The sequence below is a fragment of the Thunnus albacares genome, chromosome 10 (genome assembly GCF_914725855.1).
Source record: "Thunnus albacares chromosome 10, fThuAlb1.1, whole genome shotgun sequence".
Taxonomy (NCBI): domain Eukaryota; kingdom Metazoa; phylum Chordata; class Actinopteri; order Scombriformes; family Scombridae; genus Thunnus; species Thunnus albacares.
The window spans coordinates 21,831,944-21,848,944 of record NC_058115.1 but is presented as its reverse complement, the minus strand read 5'-3'; the positions used below and the strand labels follow the sequence as shown (position 1 = coordinate 21,848,944).

General features: G+C 38.4%; 1 protein-coding gene across 1 annotated transcript in view; it reads left to right on the top strand.

Moving 5' to 3' along the window:
* The first annotated feature begins 5,727 nt into the window (after window positions 1-5,727).
* The window catches only part of tnmd (tenomodulin), a 63,028-nt gene continuing 51,754 nt past the window's right edge, over window positions 5,728-17,001 (top strand). Inside the window, exons 1-2 of the mRNA XM_044363753.1 lie at window positions 5,728-5,883; window positions 8,699-8,833. Coding sequence (XP_044219688.1) covers window positions 5,743-5,883; window positions 8,699-8,833 — 276 coding nt within the window. The 5' untranslated portion in view covers window positions 5,728-5,742. The remainder of the gene's footprint in view (window positions 5,884-8,698; window positions 8,834-17,001) is intronic.

The window sequence follows — 17,001 nt, the reverse complement described above, 5'->3', positions numbered from 1 at the left end:
TCCCAGGATGCTCAACACTGCTGCTGACACAACACATTTCCTGAAAGACCCACTGCTTGATTTACCCAAGAAAAATGTCACAGTAATTGTGAAGATTTATATCAATGGGAAAGAGCTGACGAGGTCCCACAGCTATCAGATCTGACAGACTTAATATGAGCTCAAATGTTGCCTGCCAAAGTAAAGGCTTGCAGGTTGACCAATTTCAACCCGGAATGTTCCACCTCAGACGGTATTGACCGAGCTGTCGTTTTTCACTTCTGTAAATCGAGTGTGAAGTGGAACTTTTAGGTTGTGAAATTGTGTTTTTAATAAACTGGAATTACTTCAAAGCATTTTATCACAGTCTCTAGCTTTTGTTTTGTGTGCCATCTAAGATGATATTTGAAAGAAAAAAAAAAGAGACAGGTTGTTTGTATAAATACGATGAACAAGGTTTGCTTTAATATTGTATTCTTAACTCTCTATCGCAAGATATGTGAAAATTAAATTCATTGTACCTAATTGGTAACAGGTGGTCTGCTGTAAAGAGGCTGTCAACTCTACAGTGCAGTATATCAACAAAGGACAGTGGTTGATAATGAGGATCATATGAAGATAAAGTTGACATAAAGAAATCATTCATTCAATTTGCAGAAAAATTTAATCTACCCCATTCTCATTTCTACCATTATTCACAGATTAGGCATTTTGTACCAGTGACATCAATAGACAATCTCTTAGCCACAGATGCTACTGTAGTCTCAAGGGCGCCATCACAAGGATCCATGATATACTAGCCAATATAAATCCTCAGCCTGTGGCTAACCTTAGAAGCCTCTGGGAACAAGATCTCGGCACACCTCTCCCTAACGATGTGTGGAAGGCAATTTTAGAACAAGTACACTCCTCTTCTTCACGCAGTAGATATGGGCTTACACAGTTTAAGATTGTTCACCGTGTCCACCTTAACAAAGCTAAACTGGCCAAGATTTACCCCAGCATTGACCCCACTTGTCTCCGGTGCAAACAGGCACCACCTACCTTAATACACATGTTTTGGAGATGCCCCATTCTACGTGCATTTTTACCCACATCCCTTAATTGCTATATTTGGTGTGAGACCTGAAGAATGTGACTGGCCATCAAACATGTATAATATGGTGGCCTTGACAACCTTATTGGCCTGACATCTAATACTCTTAAATTGGACGAGCGCAAAACCTCTGTGGCATGTCAGATCAATCAGGGTTAGCATGTTTCATCTTGAGTTGGAGAAAGTAAAGACCACTTTAAGGGGTAAAAAGGATAAGTTCAAGAAAGTCTGGATGCCTTTTCTGATTTACTTTGATAATCTAACTAATGTAACAAACTTGAGCCTGGAACAGCCCAACTTGTATTATTGTAGGATGAGAGTACTTCTTGTGTATGTTTGGTGAATAATGTCGATGCTGTTTGTTTGTTCATTTGTTTTCACGATTGATTCAACAGTGTGTTACTTACGGTCCTTTGCTGTTTTGTTTTTTTCTTTCTTTCTCTGTTTGTTTTTTCGATATAGCTGTGTGTAATTTATCATTTTTCTAAATTATATTTCATCTAGAGGATCTGGAAGTGAGGGGTGGGGAGAGAGGGACTAGGGGGACTTATTGTGTAAAATTATTCAGTATAGGATTTTTACACATGTTAAAACTGGAAATGCCAATAAACAGATTTTCAACAAAAAAAAAGTTAAAGTAAACAGAATACTGAGTAGGAACGGGTAAGAAGCAAATCAGAAACAACCAAATAATTGATAAATTGCTAATAGATGGTTCCTGAATAAAATTAAATCAAGGACTATATAACAGATCATGATGAATTATTGGAGAACACACCTGGAGATACTATATTAATAATAATATATCATTATGTAATGTTAACTTAAGAAATATGTGTGAATCAATCATACTAATCACTTTCTTCATGAGTTGTTCCTGATTAATTCAGAATCACCTGCTGAGCAGCAAACTAGTGACTACTCATTAAATACCAATTACGTAATTGTGCAGTGTGTATGATTTAGTGGCATCTAGCAGTGAGATTTCAGATTGCAAGCAACTGAGTACTCCTCCCCTTCCAAGCAATGTAGGAGAACCGCCAAACTCCTGAAATACATGAAAGACCCTCTTTAGAGCCAGTGTTTGGTTTGTCTCTTCTGGGCTACTGTAGAAACATGGCAGGCTCCGTGGAAGAGGACCTGCATCCTATGTAGATATAAAGGGCTCATTCTAAGGTAACGAAAACACAACAATTCTTATTTTAAGGTGATTATACACAAAAACATACTTATGGATATTATATTCCATTTCTGACAAGTCTGTTCTGCTAGATGGCACTAAATTCTACATAATGGTCCTTTAAATATTACTAACTAAGTTTGTGCCCCCTCAAATAAAGTGGTGTATCAAGTTTGCCTTCATTTTTTGATGTTCCATTTTTTTACAATATGATGATTAAAAATGTTTTTTGAGAATCTTACTGTTTCTGATTTATCATTTATAAACTAATTAGGGATTCCCAGTAAACACTCAGAAGCTACTTAATAATTTGGTTTGATAATTCTTTACTTCGCTTGAGGGGCACACAAAAGGTGAGTAATCGTAAGGTAATCCTGAAGTAATGAATGATTCATGTTGCATGATCTGGATTCCTGTTTTGAATTGTTTTAATTAGTGTTCCCACAACAGGCACGAATGGAGTATTTTCCTTGAACTTGGTAATGTACAGTAATGTCTCCTCTTTTACTGCAGATTTATGTGGGAAGTTGGCACCAAATAACGATACATATACTCACAGCGTAACAGACCATCAGAAAATGTGTGTTGTAGTGCTGGAAATGAGATTGCAATGTGAAACAACACAAAGCTCAAAGTTTTTATGTTTTACAAGAATTTGGTTGTTCACATTAGATAATCAGCAGTCTCTCATTCTTGGAAAGCTAGGAAAAGGAAACAAGGAAAAAATGCAGCCCTGGCTGGTGCACCTTTAGTTCTTTCGTTAACACCTGTGAAGGTAATTTACAGAAAACAGCAGGCCATCATGGTGTACTGTGTCAGCATAACATCCTGGTTCTGAATCTTGGCCATGACCTTCATCTTATGTCGTCATCATTAATCTCTCTTTCCCAGTCTTTGCTGTCTGACTCTACTTATATCTAGTTCAGATGAAGAAGAATCACAGACCAGAGTGCAGAATAGTCTAAATCTAAATGACCAGAGCCTTGAAACCACATGCTGTATATAAAGATGGACGTAGTGAGGTGTGACATCACCCATCGGTTTGCATTGGAGCCGGTTTGAATCCCAGAGTTGCTGCTGACGGTTGGCACCATTGTTTCCGTTTGGAGTCAGGACCTTCCAGATAAGGAATGTGGGATGTTGCCTTTCATGGTCCAGAAACATGCCCCGCTACCTCAGACCAAAGTGAACGCTGGCTTACTGGGAACATCGAGCGGTGCACATTTGGGGTAATGTTACCTATTTTTATCTAAACTGTGCTAACAGGACAGGCATCATAATCAAGTCATATTAAACTTGATGAAATATTGCAACAATAGCCCGACTCAGTGCGAGTCCTAGAGTTGGGGAGAGCAGCAGGTGAGCAAACTGTCAATCACAGTTGTTAATCAGCACTCGCACGGCAGACATCAAAGCTACTATAAGTCTTCAAATCTTATTAACAGAGCAATAATTTCCTAAACGACCCCCAGCCAACTTATTAGAGGGTCTGAATTAAAAGATTGAGACCATAATGACTTATTGAAAAAAAGTGACTTAGTGTTTCTAGAGAGCAATGGCTTTCCCCTAAGCTAATGGTGCAGCCCAGAGTTGCTGCTGACGGTTGGCACCATTGTTTCCGTTTGGAGTCAGGACCTTCCAAATAAGGAATGTGGGGTGTTGCTTTTCATGGTCCGGAAACACGCCCTGCTACCTCAGACCAAAGTGAATGCTGGCTTACTAGGAACCCCAAGCGGTGCATACTTGGGGTAATGTTACCTATTTTTATCTAAATGGGCTTTCCCTCAAGCTAATGGTGCAGAGAGGCTGCTCTCCAGTGCTGGAGACATGACGTTAATAACAACACAGCAGAGCACTCTGCCTCCTGCTCAGTTTGTTATTCTCATAAAGGCGGGAGACTGTATGATGCTGTCAAATTAATAAATGAATTAATGCTAGTTAACTTTTTTAAAAATAAAAAGGATGCAGACCATTTATCTTAATTGCCAGTTATGTTTCATATTGTATTTCAGTTGACTAAGGACACCAGTGAATGGTTTGGCGCACAGTATACTGGAGCAAGAGACTGAAAATTGTGCCTCCTTTTTTATCCATTCAACTGATAATCAGTTCTGAATCAAATCGGATACCCAAGAATCAGGATCGAATTGAATTGTGAGATTCTCAGAGTTTCCCACCAATAGCAGCCGTAGGTGGCTTTGCACTTTAAGGTACTTCCACATTGGCTTTAGCCTCAAACCGTGGCAGCTGCCGTTTGCTTAAGACAAGCCTTCACACATGGGATGACAAGTCACTAAAAACATTTAAAAAAAAGCTATTTTGGACTTTGCTGTTTACAAATCATGGTTTATCAAACTAAGAAAACTAAAATGTAACCATTTATGTTCCATTTATGTTCTGACCAAAAGAAAAATAAACTGCAGGTGCAATTACATCTTCCTTGAGTCACACTGACATTTTCACAAACTATTACTGGTATTGTGCACTGTATGAGATGAGAGAAATAACTGGGTATCAATTGGTGTTATTAAGCTTGCCAGGAGTTTTATAGAGTTCTACCTTAGAGTGCCAATATTTGAGGAGCTTCAGTTACTGCATTCGTTATTTAACCCCTCCCTCGTGGGCCCCTAAAACTGGTTCAATTCTAATTGCATTCAGAAAAAAAACTGAGAGGTTTCCCACAATTAAGTCTCAACTTGCACGACACAAAACATAAAAAATGAAAAACACATATCACTGAGTTTGAACATTTGAGTTTTAATGATCAACTTCAGGTATATCTTTTACTTTCCCCTTGAGGATAGCTTTTATTACAGACACAACAGCATTATCATGCAATTTCATTGCAGTTTGTGATGGGCAGCAGCTCTCCAGATGACCTACAGACACCTCTTCTGTCCTCATATTACACTATTTGCTTCATTCCTTCATTCATTATTTGCTTCATTGCTTCACAGTATTTGCTTCATTCCTTTTTTGGTTCGGTTTGTGCACAAGTGCAAATTATTTTCATTTTATGAGGCTGGTTCTTTCGTTATGCTGCTATTCAGTCTTCTCATCTCTTGTTTACTGTACCTGTTTGTTATTGAGTGTGCAGGCTGAATGACTGGGGAACAAAAGCAGAGAGAAGGTAGTTGAACTCTTTTTGAAGTTAAAAAAATATGACTGAAAAGATCAGTATTTGCAGTATGTAGATAATTTTTTTTTTTTTTTTTACTTTTTTTTGCAAACTTTGTGTCCTCCAAGCAGGAATCTTTTAAAAGTGGTGAACCAGTATTTTTATCCAAGTATAGTATGTGATTTATTCAACAGAGGGTTTGTCTTTCAGTCTGAATCCATTTGTGGATTTCCACCTTTGAAATGAGAGCAGGCATGCAGGCAGGAGACATCTGCCTTGCTTTTAATGGGTATCACAAATGTTTCAGTAATTCCACTCCATCTGAAACTTCCCTCCCCTTCAAGCACACTCCCAAATTACACCAATGGAATGAAGCTGGGACTTGGGACTCTTTGCCTTGCAGAGCGTCAGTTTTTTCCCCAGCTAAGAAGGTCGGAACAATTCCTCCTGTGGGCTTGCATCATGGAAGCTAGCAGTCAATCCAGCAGTCAACAGATTCTGTGGAAAGATGTGAGTGCTTTTTTTTTCTTTTGAGGTTTGATTTATTGCTCTTATACCAATTGCACAAAACAATTTACATTAATTCTATAATTTATTTCTTTTACAAATACAAAATAGAATTTTAGGCCTCAGTGTCAAGAAAATGTGACCCCTTAAAATTTACAGCTCAATAAATTAAGTGCAGGTGGCAGCGGTAGTGGTTTAAAAGAAAAGAAATCCTGTGATATATGAGTGTAAGCTTTAACTAAAATATGTCAGGAGTCTGTCTTTATTGAAGTCAAAAAGAGTACAGTTTGATCTCATGCTGAGTTTTCTCAGAATAGTAATATTTCCATCTAATTCCTTTTGGCTTTTCAACTTGGCTTTCTTTCTTTATTTCCAATCTCATACTCAGTCTCACCTGAACCACTGTATTTGCTTTATATCTAGAATATCCTTGCTCCTCGCATGCAAGACGCATTCAAATATACACCAAGCATTGTCTTTATTTGAGACTTTATTATTGAGGAGAGAAGGAGGGGGGGATTTTTGGCTCTGAAATCCTTTTTCTTCCACCTTTCATATTTCACTTGTTGCAGAACTTCTGAACAATAGAGCAAGAAGGGCAAGTACCTTGACAGCATATAATTATTATCAAAAGAAAGCTACTTGATTGTCCATCACCTTCCACTGGCAAATAAATGGCAAGTGTTCCAGCAGATACTTATCATAATACACTGTAACTGATGGATGGAGGGTTGTTATGAAGAAATCACCTGTGGCTTCTTACTTTTAGGATAGTTTTGATAGGAATTCAAAAGCATTTGTACAGCATATGAGTGTGTCCAAGTGTGATAAATCACTGCCTCTGCTTGCTGGTTATGTAGGCTATTTCTGTTTTTTTTCTGTTGTTTTCTTGAGGAAGTGCTCCCTCTTTGCATGATAACAGCAGGGGGCTCCAGGCGCTCTTCCTCACAAAGCTCAAGAGGAATTGCCAGGCTGATTCTGAACTCCTAAACCTTTAAACACTAGTTGGCTGGCGCTGAGCACTCAGACTGCTCACTCTGTCTCCATCCCTGCCTTTATTTCTGTCTGTCTGTCTGTCTCTCAATCCCACCTTCTTCCTCTGAGTATTCACTATTCAAAGCACAGGCAGAGAGAGGTTTGTCCTCCAGTTAAGTTTCCACTGCTTATGCAACCTGCCACAGGAGAGCACTGGATTTCAGCCACCGTTTTTTTTTTTTTTTCCTTCACTCTGAAAAATTTACAATGTAAGGAATTTCTGGTGCTCTGATTGTAGCCCTCTGTTTTTCATCATGCCCTGAGGGATGCACAACTCTTTGATGTGCCTCACATTTTTATGGTCACTGTCTCCAATATGTCAAATGAAGAATGGTGACAATGCAGAATGCATTAATGGCGAATGCATGGTTTAACTTTTTAGGAATTTATCTTGAATAATGTGTCTTGTGTCCTTCCCCAAAGTCGTATGGCTAATGTACCAATCACACATTCAATTCATATTCAACAAGCACACAGTGTAACTGTATGCCGTTATTGCTGAATCATATTTTTTTCCTGTTAGTCATGCCACCTACATACTGTATTTCTAAAATAAGTAAAAAGGAAATACAAAATGTGTGTTTTAGAACTATTTTGAGTCATTATTATAACAGTATATAAGTCAAAAGTTCACAAAAATCCCACAATGTTTATTTAAAAATAAACTAAAACATTCCTACATATTACATAAAGAAGTAAGCTTGTTAAAGCTCTGTCCAATCTACTGCAGGTTAACTACTGTAACAACCTCAGCCACAATTGAAAACCAAAGCTGCTTTATCATCCTTTTAAAAGACACTAAGATAGCATTGCCAATTTTGCTAATTGAAGTTGGTTCCATTTTTTTTGCATATCTGCTTTTCTGTTGGCCTCTGAGACCTTCAAAAGTGGTCCAGTGTGAATGAGAAGCTTTCATTTTTGTCCCTGCCGGAGCTCTGCTGAAACAAAAGCTCGTCTTTATTAATTTGTGGCCTTAAGCTTGGGGAATTGACTACAGTGGGAAGAGTTTTAATTTGAAGAAAAGTTTAATAAACGTAACCTTTCTGTGGCACTTTGTGGCAGTACTCCCTGTGCTTGGCGTGGAAATGGTTATAATTTAGTCATCTGTAGCCTCAACAGTGGACAAATTCTGCAGAATGGCCAAGTCCAATAGCGTCTCTTTGGGTTGAATGCAGTACTGAAAAAATAGAAGAGAAAATTTAAACATGGAAAGGATCAATTAAAAGAATAGCTTAATATTTGGGGAAATACATGTATTTGCTTTCTTGATGATTTAGATGAGAATTTCGATACCACTTACATGTCTGCATGCTAAATATGAAGCACATACAGCTATCACCTAGTTAGCTAACCTTAGAGTGGAAACACGGTGAAACAGCTAGCTTGGCTCTGTCCAAAGGTAACGAGATCCACCTACCAGCATTTTTTAAAGCTTACTAATTAACACCACATATTGTCTTTTTAACACCTTGGTGTCTTTAAGAATTAAAAAAGGGAGAAATTACATGTTAATCAACTTTAAGTTTTTTATCTTTGGATTTTGTTATCTTTCAACAGAGACAGGCTACCTGTTTCCTACAGTTTCTGCTGGCTGTAGCCTTCTGTTTAATGAATGGATATTAGAATGGTATCGATCTTCTCATATAAAATAAAAGAAAGAAAGAAAGCAAAATAATCCCTAAAATATAAAATATTTATCAGTTAAATTGTGAGGCACATTGTTGTGATATTTGGGCCATTTGTTTATATACTATATACCATTTTGATCCTATATTGTTTGCAGGTTGAGGTGGGAAAAGAAAAGAAAGCCAAGTACCACACCTACCAGCGAGTGGCTTTGGTTCTGGCTCTGGTCTTCCTCGTTTTGGCTCTCTGTGTTTTCAGCCTAAGATATCTGTGGAGCCCCAGTCTGGGGAAGGTAAGACTAAATATCACCTCATTGTTTGCTAGTCATCAGCCCTATTGTCATCCTGTGTGGTAAGTGTAGTTTTGATGAAAAACAGATGAAAGACAGACTGAGTTTCCCTATCAGCAAATCATACAGGTTACATCAAAGAGAAAATACGCAAGTAAGGAAAATGGACGGCCACACAAAGAGCCAGAGGCAGTCTGTGCAGTCTGTATTGTATTCCACTAGATTAAAAGATGTGTGGGCTATGGAAAAGACAGCTGTGTTTTCCTCTTCTCGTGTTTTGGCTGTCAGATCTGTAATTTCATGAAATCTTGGACAAAGCCACAAACCGCTTTTATATGGTTGCAAATGTCATCCTCATGCATTTATCTACTTTCTCTTCGCATTGTAAACATCTTCTCACAATGGAAGATCCTGATAGCTCAAAGCTGACCCTAATTGCTGTTGACCAGAGTGGCTGCAGTAGGACTGAAACCTCTTGGCAATGTAATTGGGATAAACTCTTGTCCTGGCAATTCATCTTGTAAAATCCAATTCAATCACACTTGATGGAGAACATTTTCACTCTGCTGCTTTCCCCTGATTTTCCCAAAGGGCCAAAAAAGCTAATTTACCCAAGTCAGAAGGAAAAGTACATCAATAATTTCACATCCAGAAATTGGATGCTCTATACGTTGTGAGTGCTGTTGAAAATGAGAGAAATGATTAAAATGAAATGATGGTTAAAAATAAGCACATATATTTCAAACCTGCAACATATAATTCTTAATAATTGTAATATGCCATGAAGTGAACAAGGGGACATGTACAGCGTGGGATGACCCCTGTTATGTCAACATCTTTGTTATGGCTAATAAACATCAATTCAGAGAGCCTCCTCTGCCATTTTTCTCTAGTTTCTGCTTCCATTAAGGTACATATTTCAATTGCCAACAGTCTCTTCTAAGCTCAGGTTAACCAAAGGTTCATCTTCACTTCCTGTGTAGACGGTACTGTCCACGTTCCCTCCCTTCAACATAGATATGAATCACCTTTGAGCCATCTCCTTTGTCCTTGTTAAATATTTCATGCCGGAGGTAGAGCAGTCATTATTTCCACTTTAATAAGCTGTGATCATTCTCACGTGGCACAAAATGTGTTGATGGCAGAGGTTGCCCAGGCGATGAATATCAAACCTGCGGACTCTGGGTTTTGCTTTAATGGGGTCTTGAGGGGAAGGCTTGTTCTCTGGCCTCCACATGCGTGTGCGAGATGGAGCCACTTCAAAGGAGACTCGCCTGTCTGTCAGATGGAAAGGAAGCTCCCTCAGACACAGCACGACAGTAAAACTCAGGTATGTATCCTCAGCAAACCACTGTGGGGACTATTCTGAAGGCGAAGAGATGGATTTATGCAGTAGATTGGTGGACAGATGGACAGAAAAATTCGACTGGATGGATTAGTTCTCCTGCATGAATGTGGCAGCCAGCACCTTGTTTGGTGAACAAGGGTATAAGGTGCAACGCAGCAGGACACTTCTTGACTTACAAGCTAATCCTGGGTGACATCTTGCACCTACATGTATAGATTCTGGGTAACAGAGCACAACATCTGAAGCCAAAGGGATGTATTTTACGTAAGGAACTGTTGTATGGGGGGTTGTTTTTATTTTAAGTACAAAGATGAGCATTCTGGTGATGGTAACAACTCTCTCCTGTCAGAATTCTCAAAGATATGTAATATATATTGTCTTATAAAATAATAGAGAGGCATATGTAATCATGGTTCTCTGAGTGAAAATATTATCTCCCCAGCTCCAGGCTAACTCGGAAACCTGTTCAAAGCAAGATGAACCAGAGAGTCCAAGCATGCATGGTTGGTTCCTGTGTCTGACAGAGGAGTCACATCAACTGCCACAGTTCACTTGAATGCTCTTTAAAGCTTCACTAATCAATATTTTCATATTAACAATGGATCAAATGACATGTAATGATGAACCCGTGGATAATTATCACAGTTCCTCTCAGCTGTAGGAAGCTTCATGGCATCTTTCAGCTCATTGTTTTGGTTTCGTAGCCAACAATTTCACTGTTTCTTCACCATAGTCATGTCCAGACGCAGCCGGCAACTGTTTTCAGTGAAAAAACTATAATAAACTCACTGTACACTACTTACTCAGCATCAAGAGGCTGACAAACAAAGTTGGTGACTAGGTGGTGAAAAGAAGAGTTGGATACTTCCCTCGGGAGTTAGTGGAGACCAAAACAGAGCCTAAAGGAGGATAAATATTTGACTTATATTCACAGGTGGACAGAAACAAGACTTCACATTAATGCTAAAGTTTGCTAACATGTTTTCCATTAAAACTTTATAGCATGGCTTTATGTCTAGGTCAGGGGCAGAGCTAGACTCTCAGCACAGAGGGGGCGGAGTATTCTCGAGGGGCTCTTCTGGTAAAGTCATTTGAAAATTCACAGCTGTAAAATAGCTGATATATCGTATCCTTTCCTTTCCTATCCATAATCACAAATTGTCACAAATTGAGCCTAGCAAGCCTAATGTATATCTAAGAAAACATACAGTGAAGCCACTTTGTCAGACAAGCTTTTTCTGAAGAACAAAAAAGAAAACAGGTTGCCAGTCGTGTTCGAATGTTTCTGCACCAAGGACAGCACAAAGCACTCTACATGCATCGATTGAGGAACAATTCGGCACCACCGCCAATAGACAACGACAGGCCAGGTGCACTGTCTCAGTGCCACGTCTTTCTTACACAGGAATAACATAAACATAAAATAGACAGGGCAATCTACAAGACTATACAAGGCCTATTGAAATACAAAGCAGACAGACACAAGCAGTAACACAGCCAGGTGCTGAGGTGCAGAAAGTATGGACTTAAACAGATTAATCTAACATTCTGCCTGATTTCTTCATAATCAAAATTTAAGCTAATAAAGACTAATTATGAATGTTTGTAACTTTGTTGAGCCCTGAAAAGGTGAAAATGTCCATTATCTCCTAAGAAAAGAGCAGTGCAATAAGAGAAAAATTCACAGAAATTGCTCTTTTTTCAGTTTTATACTCTTTATCATCTTGTGACCCCACACATTTATCAAGGTTAGCTAAATTAAGTCTGAAACGAAGCACTTAATAATAATAATATCAGTGGTGTAGTCAGACAGGACATCATAAGGAAATAAGGTACACAGTAGGACGATCATTTTATCAAAATAGTTTACAAATTTAGAGTGTTTCATACAAACTAACATATATAATACAACAAACCACATTACATTCAATAAGAAAACTAGACAGCATATTTATGTTCTCATCAAAAAGAAACAATACACATATCATACTGTAGATACATGACTTACACATACAGTGCTGCTTGAAAGTTTGTGAACCCTTTAGAATTTTTCAGGGAAGTTGGTGGGCTTCTTTGCATGAACTGCCTGCTTCAGGTCCTTCACAGCATGTCTATAGGATTAAGGTCAGGACTTTGACTCGGCTATTCCAAAACATTAACATCCTTCTGCTCTAACCATTCTTTGGTAAAGCGACTTGTATGTTTAGGGTCGTTGTCTTACTGCATGACCCACTTTCTGTTGAGCTTCAGTTCAGAGACAGACCTTGACAGTTTCCTGTAGAATTTGCTGGTACAACACAGAATTCATAGCTCCATCAATGATTGCAAGCCATCCTGGTCCAGAGGCAGCAAAGCACAAATAGTGTTTTTTTTACGAATATGTCTTTCATACAAATATTTTAAAAAATTATTTGTTTTCCAAAAGAAAAAAACAATGTAATAATAATAATAATGTCATTTGTAATAAAAACAAAAAACAGGATTTTTAAGCCTCTTTCCACTTTTATTCGAATGCAAATACAAATACGAATAATTTTGCTGCCTCAACAAATACAGATACAAATACAAATACTGGGCTCTCTGCACATCCCTAGTTCTTGTGCTGGAATGCAGTGTTTGCTCATTGCCAAACATAACACTTCTCATTCAAGCCAAAAAGTTCGATTTTGGTCTAATCCATCCACAGAGCATTTTTCCAACAGCCTTTTGGCTTATCCACTTGGTCTTGAGCAAATCATAAACAGCAGCAATGTTCTTTTTGGAGAGAAGTGGGTTTTTCCTTGCAACTCTGCCATGCATACCATTGATGTTCAATGTTCTCCTGATGGTGAACTCATGAACATTGACTGTAGGCACTGCAAGAGAGGCCTTTAGTTTAGTTACCCTGGGGTCCCTTGAGACCTCCTGGACTATTATACATCTGCTCTTGGTGTGATCTTTGTTGTTCGACCACTCCTGGGGAGGATATCAATGGTGTTTTAATGTCCTCCATTTGTACACAATCTGCCTGACAGTCGACCAGTGGAGTCCAAACTCTTTAGAAATGGTTTTGTAACCCTTTCCAGCCTGGTGAGTATCAGCAACTCTTCTTCTAAGGTCATCAGAAATCTCCTTTGTTTGAGCCATGACACACTTCCACAAACCTGTGTTGTGAAGCTCAGACTTTGATAGAGAAGACCTAGATTTCTCTTCTTCAAATAAGGCAGGGCCTCCCAGACTCACACTTGATTGTCATCCTATTGATTGAGCCACTTGACTCTAATTTCCTCTTCAAATGAACTGATAATCTAGAGGTAGACTAGAGGTTCATATTTTACACACATTTTTGCACACACAAATATGTAACATTGGATCATTTTCCTCAATAAATAAACGAACAAGTGTAAGATTTTTGTCTCATTTGTTTAACTGATGTCTCTTTCCATTAGCCACTGTCAAGCTAGTAGTGCTAGCAGTAACGTTAGCTTGATTATCTGTTCCATCAACGTAGCGGTTGTGTTGAAAGGACAAGCAAGACGAGAAGTAAGATGTAAGAGGAGAACAGGATGCAATTAAACTTTCCGTAGTCTCTCGCTTCTTGCATCTTAATGCACTCGATTTGTACTTTCTCTCCATTTTACCTCCTAGCTAGATTAAAAAAACACATCACTTTGATCGTTAACTTGACAATGGGCGACAACATGACGCATTCGCAGATACACAGGCTGCTAGCTTTAAAATTCCTGGCAGCCAAATCGACTTGCAGGGGCCCAATTAAGGCAGTACTAAGGAGGTGGAATCAATGACAATACTACAGGCCACAGTGCCCCCGCTGGTGCTGTTTGCTGGTATCCACACAACCATTTTTTTAGGATAAGCCTATAAGCTATTTGTACAATGCCACTACATAACAAAAACAAATTGATAGCATGCCACTTACACAAATTATGTAAGCATCATGCATCCAACAATATAGCAAAGTGTGAGATTAACAAAGTTTAGCTTAATTTATAAGCTATAATTACATTCACAATCCCTCTCTCTCTCAAGAACATAATAGGCTGCACCAGCAGGTCCCATTTCAAAAAGTACTTCTACCATCAAAAAGCACAATTTATACAAAAAGCACATTAGTATGACATACATGTATCAGTACATCTTCAAGGCTTAAAACAATAAGAAACATCCACTGAGCTGAGATGTGTCATTTCCAATGCTTCCAGACTTCAGCAGAATTGAATGAAAATAAGAGAGAAGTCGCAGAAATATAGCTGCAGGATTTTAGTGAAATAAACTATATTTTGCACATCGTAATACAGTATTTACCAATAGATGCATGTTACAGTACGCACAGGACAAACTGCTTACTGTATGTTCAACATAGCTTTAACTCCAAAGACATGCATATTTGTCACAAAAGTAATAGAAATGTCCCCAGATTGTATGGATACTATATTTAACTGAGCTTAAAATGTAAATGAATGTTATTTTTCTGTTTATGCAGAGCTGAAGTTTCATCCCATAGGAAGACATGATGGAACAACACTCGCTTGTTAGAAATATGTCTGAAAGATCCGATGTGCTTGCAGACACACATACATAATTTGGCAGAGTTGGTCGTTAGGAGGGAAACAGTAACTAACTCATCCAGAAAATCACTCCAACCGGGTGTGCAATGTACATATCATAAGTAAGCTATAATTACACAATTCTCTTTTTTACTTAGCAAACAAAAATATATTAGCTACAGATCAAAAAAGCTTAATCTCTGATACATGATTGAACTCTACATTAACAGATCTAAAACCTTATTTTCACATCCACAAATATCAAAGCATGTATCAAATACATAACTTACACACCCGCATTTATATGCTTGACATTCAAAAAACATCCCTCAATGTGCACAATACTATAGTTAGTTACTAAAAGTTATACAATGCAGCTTGAAAACAAGTGGTGAATGAAGACATTTTCAGGGCCAACCAGCAGACCTTCTGCACAGGCCCCAAACAAACACGAATCACAGACAAGCAGCAGCAACAGGTGATTTAACAAGCAGCAAACAACTTATTCAAAGCCTTGGCGGGCTCCAAAGACAGCAGCACTACCACAACAGCTTCAACGTCCAGACAAACAGCAAACAGCACAAAATAAAAGCTACAAACCATCAACAACAACACCGCAAAGAGTTAAATAATGTTGCACACAGAGAGCCACAGCAGGACATTCATTTAGGAAAGAAATCAAAGAGAAGAGACAAAGATACAGACAGACACAAAGAGAGGGTGTATTTGACTCACGTTTTTGAAGTCCATGCTCTAGTCTTTCACAGAAATGAAGTAGCAGTAACTTACCTGCTCTCGCTCCTGCTCCTGTGCTGCTTTTCTTTTTTTCTTTTTTTTTTTCTAAAAAAAACAAGTCAAGTGCAATGCTTCACAACAGTGGTCACTTAAACATCACAACAGGCTGTCAGGCAGGCTGTGACACTCTGTCAAAGGTCAAAAATTGGTTAAGGTTAGAGTTAGCTTTAAGATTAGGGTTATGGTTAGTAAAGGTTAAGGTTAAGGTTAGCATACAAATCACACAAGAGATTCGCAAATAGCCCCTCTGGCCCATCCAATCTAGTACCAACCAGAGAGCACAGACAGACAGATGATAGCACATTGACAGTGCAGTGACGGAAGCTGCAATAACAGATAACAGCACATTCAAGCACCAACCCATTTTGTCAACAATATTCAAATTTTGCGCTACAGACTGCGACAGACGTATGAGCAAGAGGGCCAAGGTACAATGTTATGATGAAGTAGTATGTCTCAGTTGTATGCATACTGTATGCAACAGCACATACTTTGTAAGGGCAGCTGCAGTACATACTAAAAGTAAAACGCAGAAACAGACTCTGAGTCTGACTTTTAATTTTTGCTACAATCAAGACACACAGCAAACTTTATTCAAAATATTCAACTAAACAACAAAAATATATGTTCAGTCAGGCAGACCGAGCACCTTTGTAACCGGAGAGAACTGTGAGCTCTGCTACAGGTCTAGGTGATAGTATGTCTATGTTGGATCAATAGCTTATCGCGCCAAAAGATCATTTATTGCAAGTTTAAGACAAATACTGTATGTTAGCATATCATCAATGTCTGCCTCAGTATAGGACAAATATGATTTGATGATAGTCGGTTCAGAAAGCTGAGTGTTTTTGCAAGTAAACATTTGACAGCTTTATTAATAATCAATAACCAACAGTGTATTAATAACCAAACCACAGAGTGAGCCCAAAACATATTACAGTTTTAATGATTGTAAAAGTAAAGATTTGAAAGTGTGCATGAACACTCAATTTCATGACTGAAAAACAAGTTTTTATAGAAAATTCCTGATCTGGTGCCTTCTCTGTATGAAATCTGAGATCTTACTGTTCACTCCAGCTGTTTTTACAGATTCTGAGCACCTGAGAATGTGAGAGGTGCAATCTAGCTGTTAGACTCACTTTTTTTCACAGTTTAAGTCTAAGTCAAACAAACAAAGTGGTGTAGCACACTGGGAGGGAGTCTAACTTTACTTGGAAGGTGGTACTGAACAGAATGACTCTTCACTTCCAGGTCTAATCCAATGGGGTAAACTCTGCTCTCAGATGGAGCTTTTCAGTGCAAAGGATTCAAACAAAAACTGACAAAACCAAGAATCCACAGCTTTAAAGATAATGAGCAAAATTTGTATAAAATTTGTTCTGCTATGAAAAATTGATTCTTGCACACTTGATTTACTGATTCTCTGCTGCTTGGCTACATTTGTTTCGTGCTCAATAGTTTTACTTCTGTACTTGCATTAA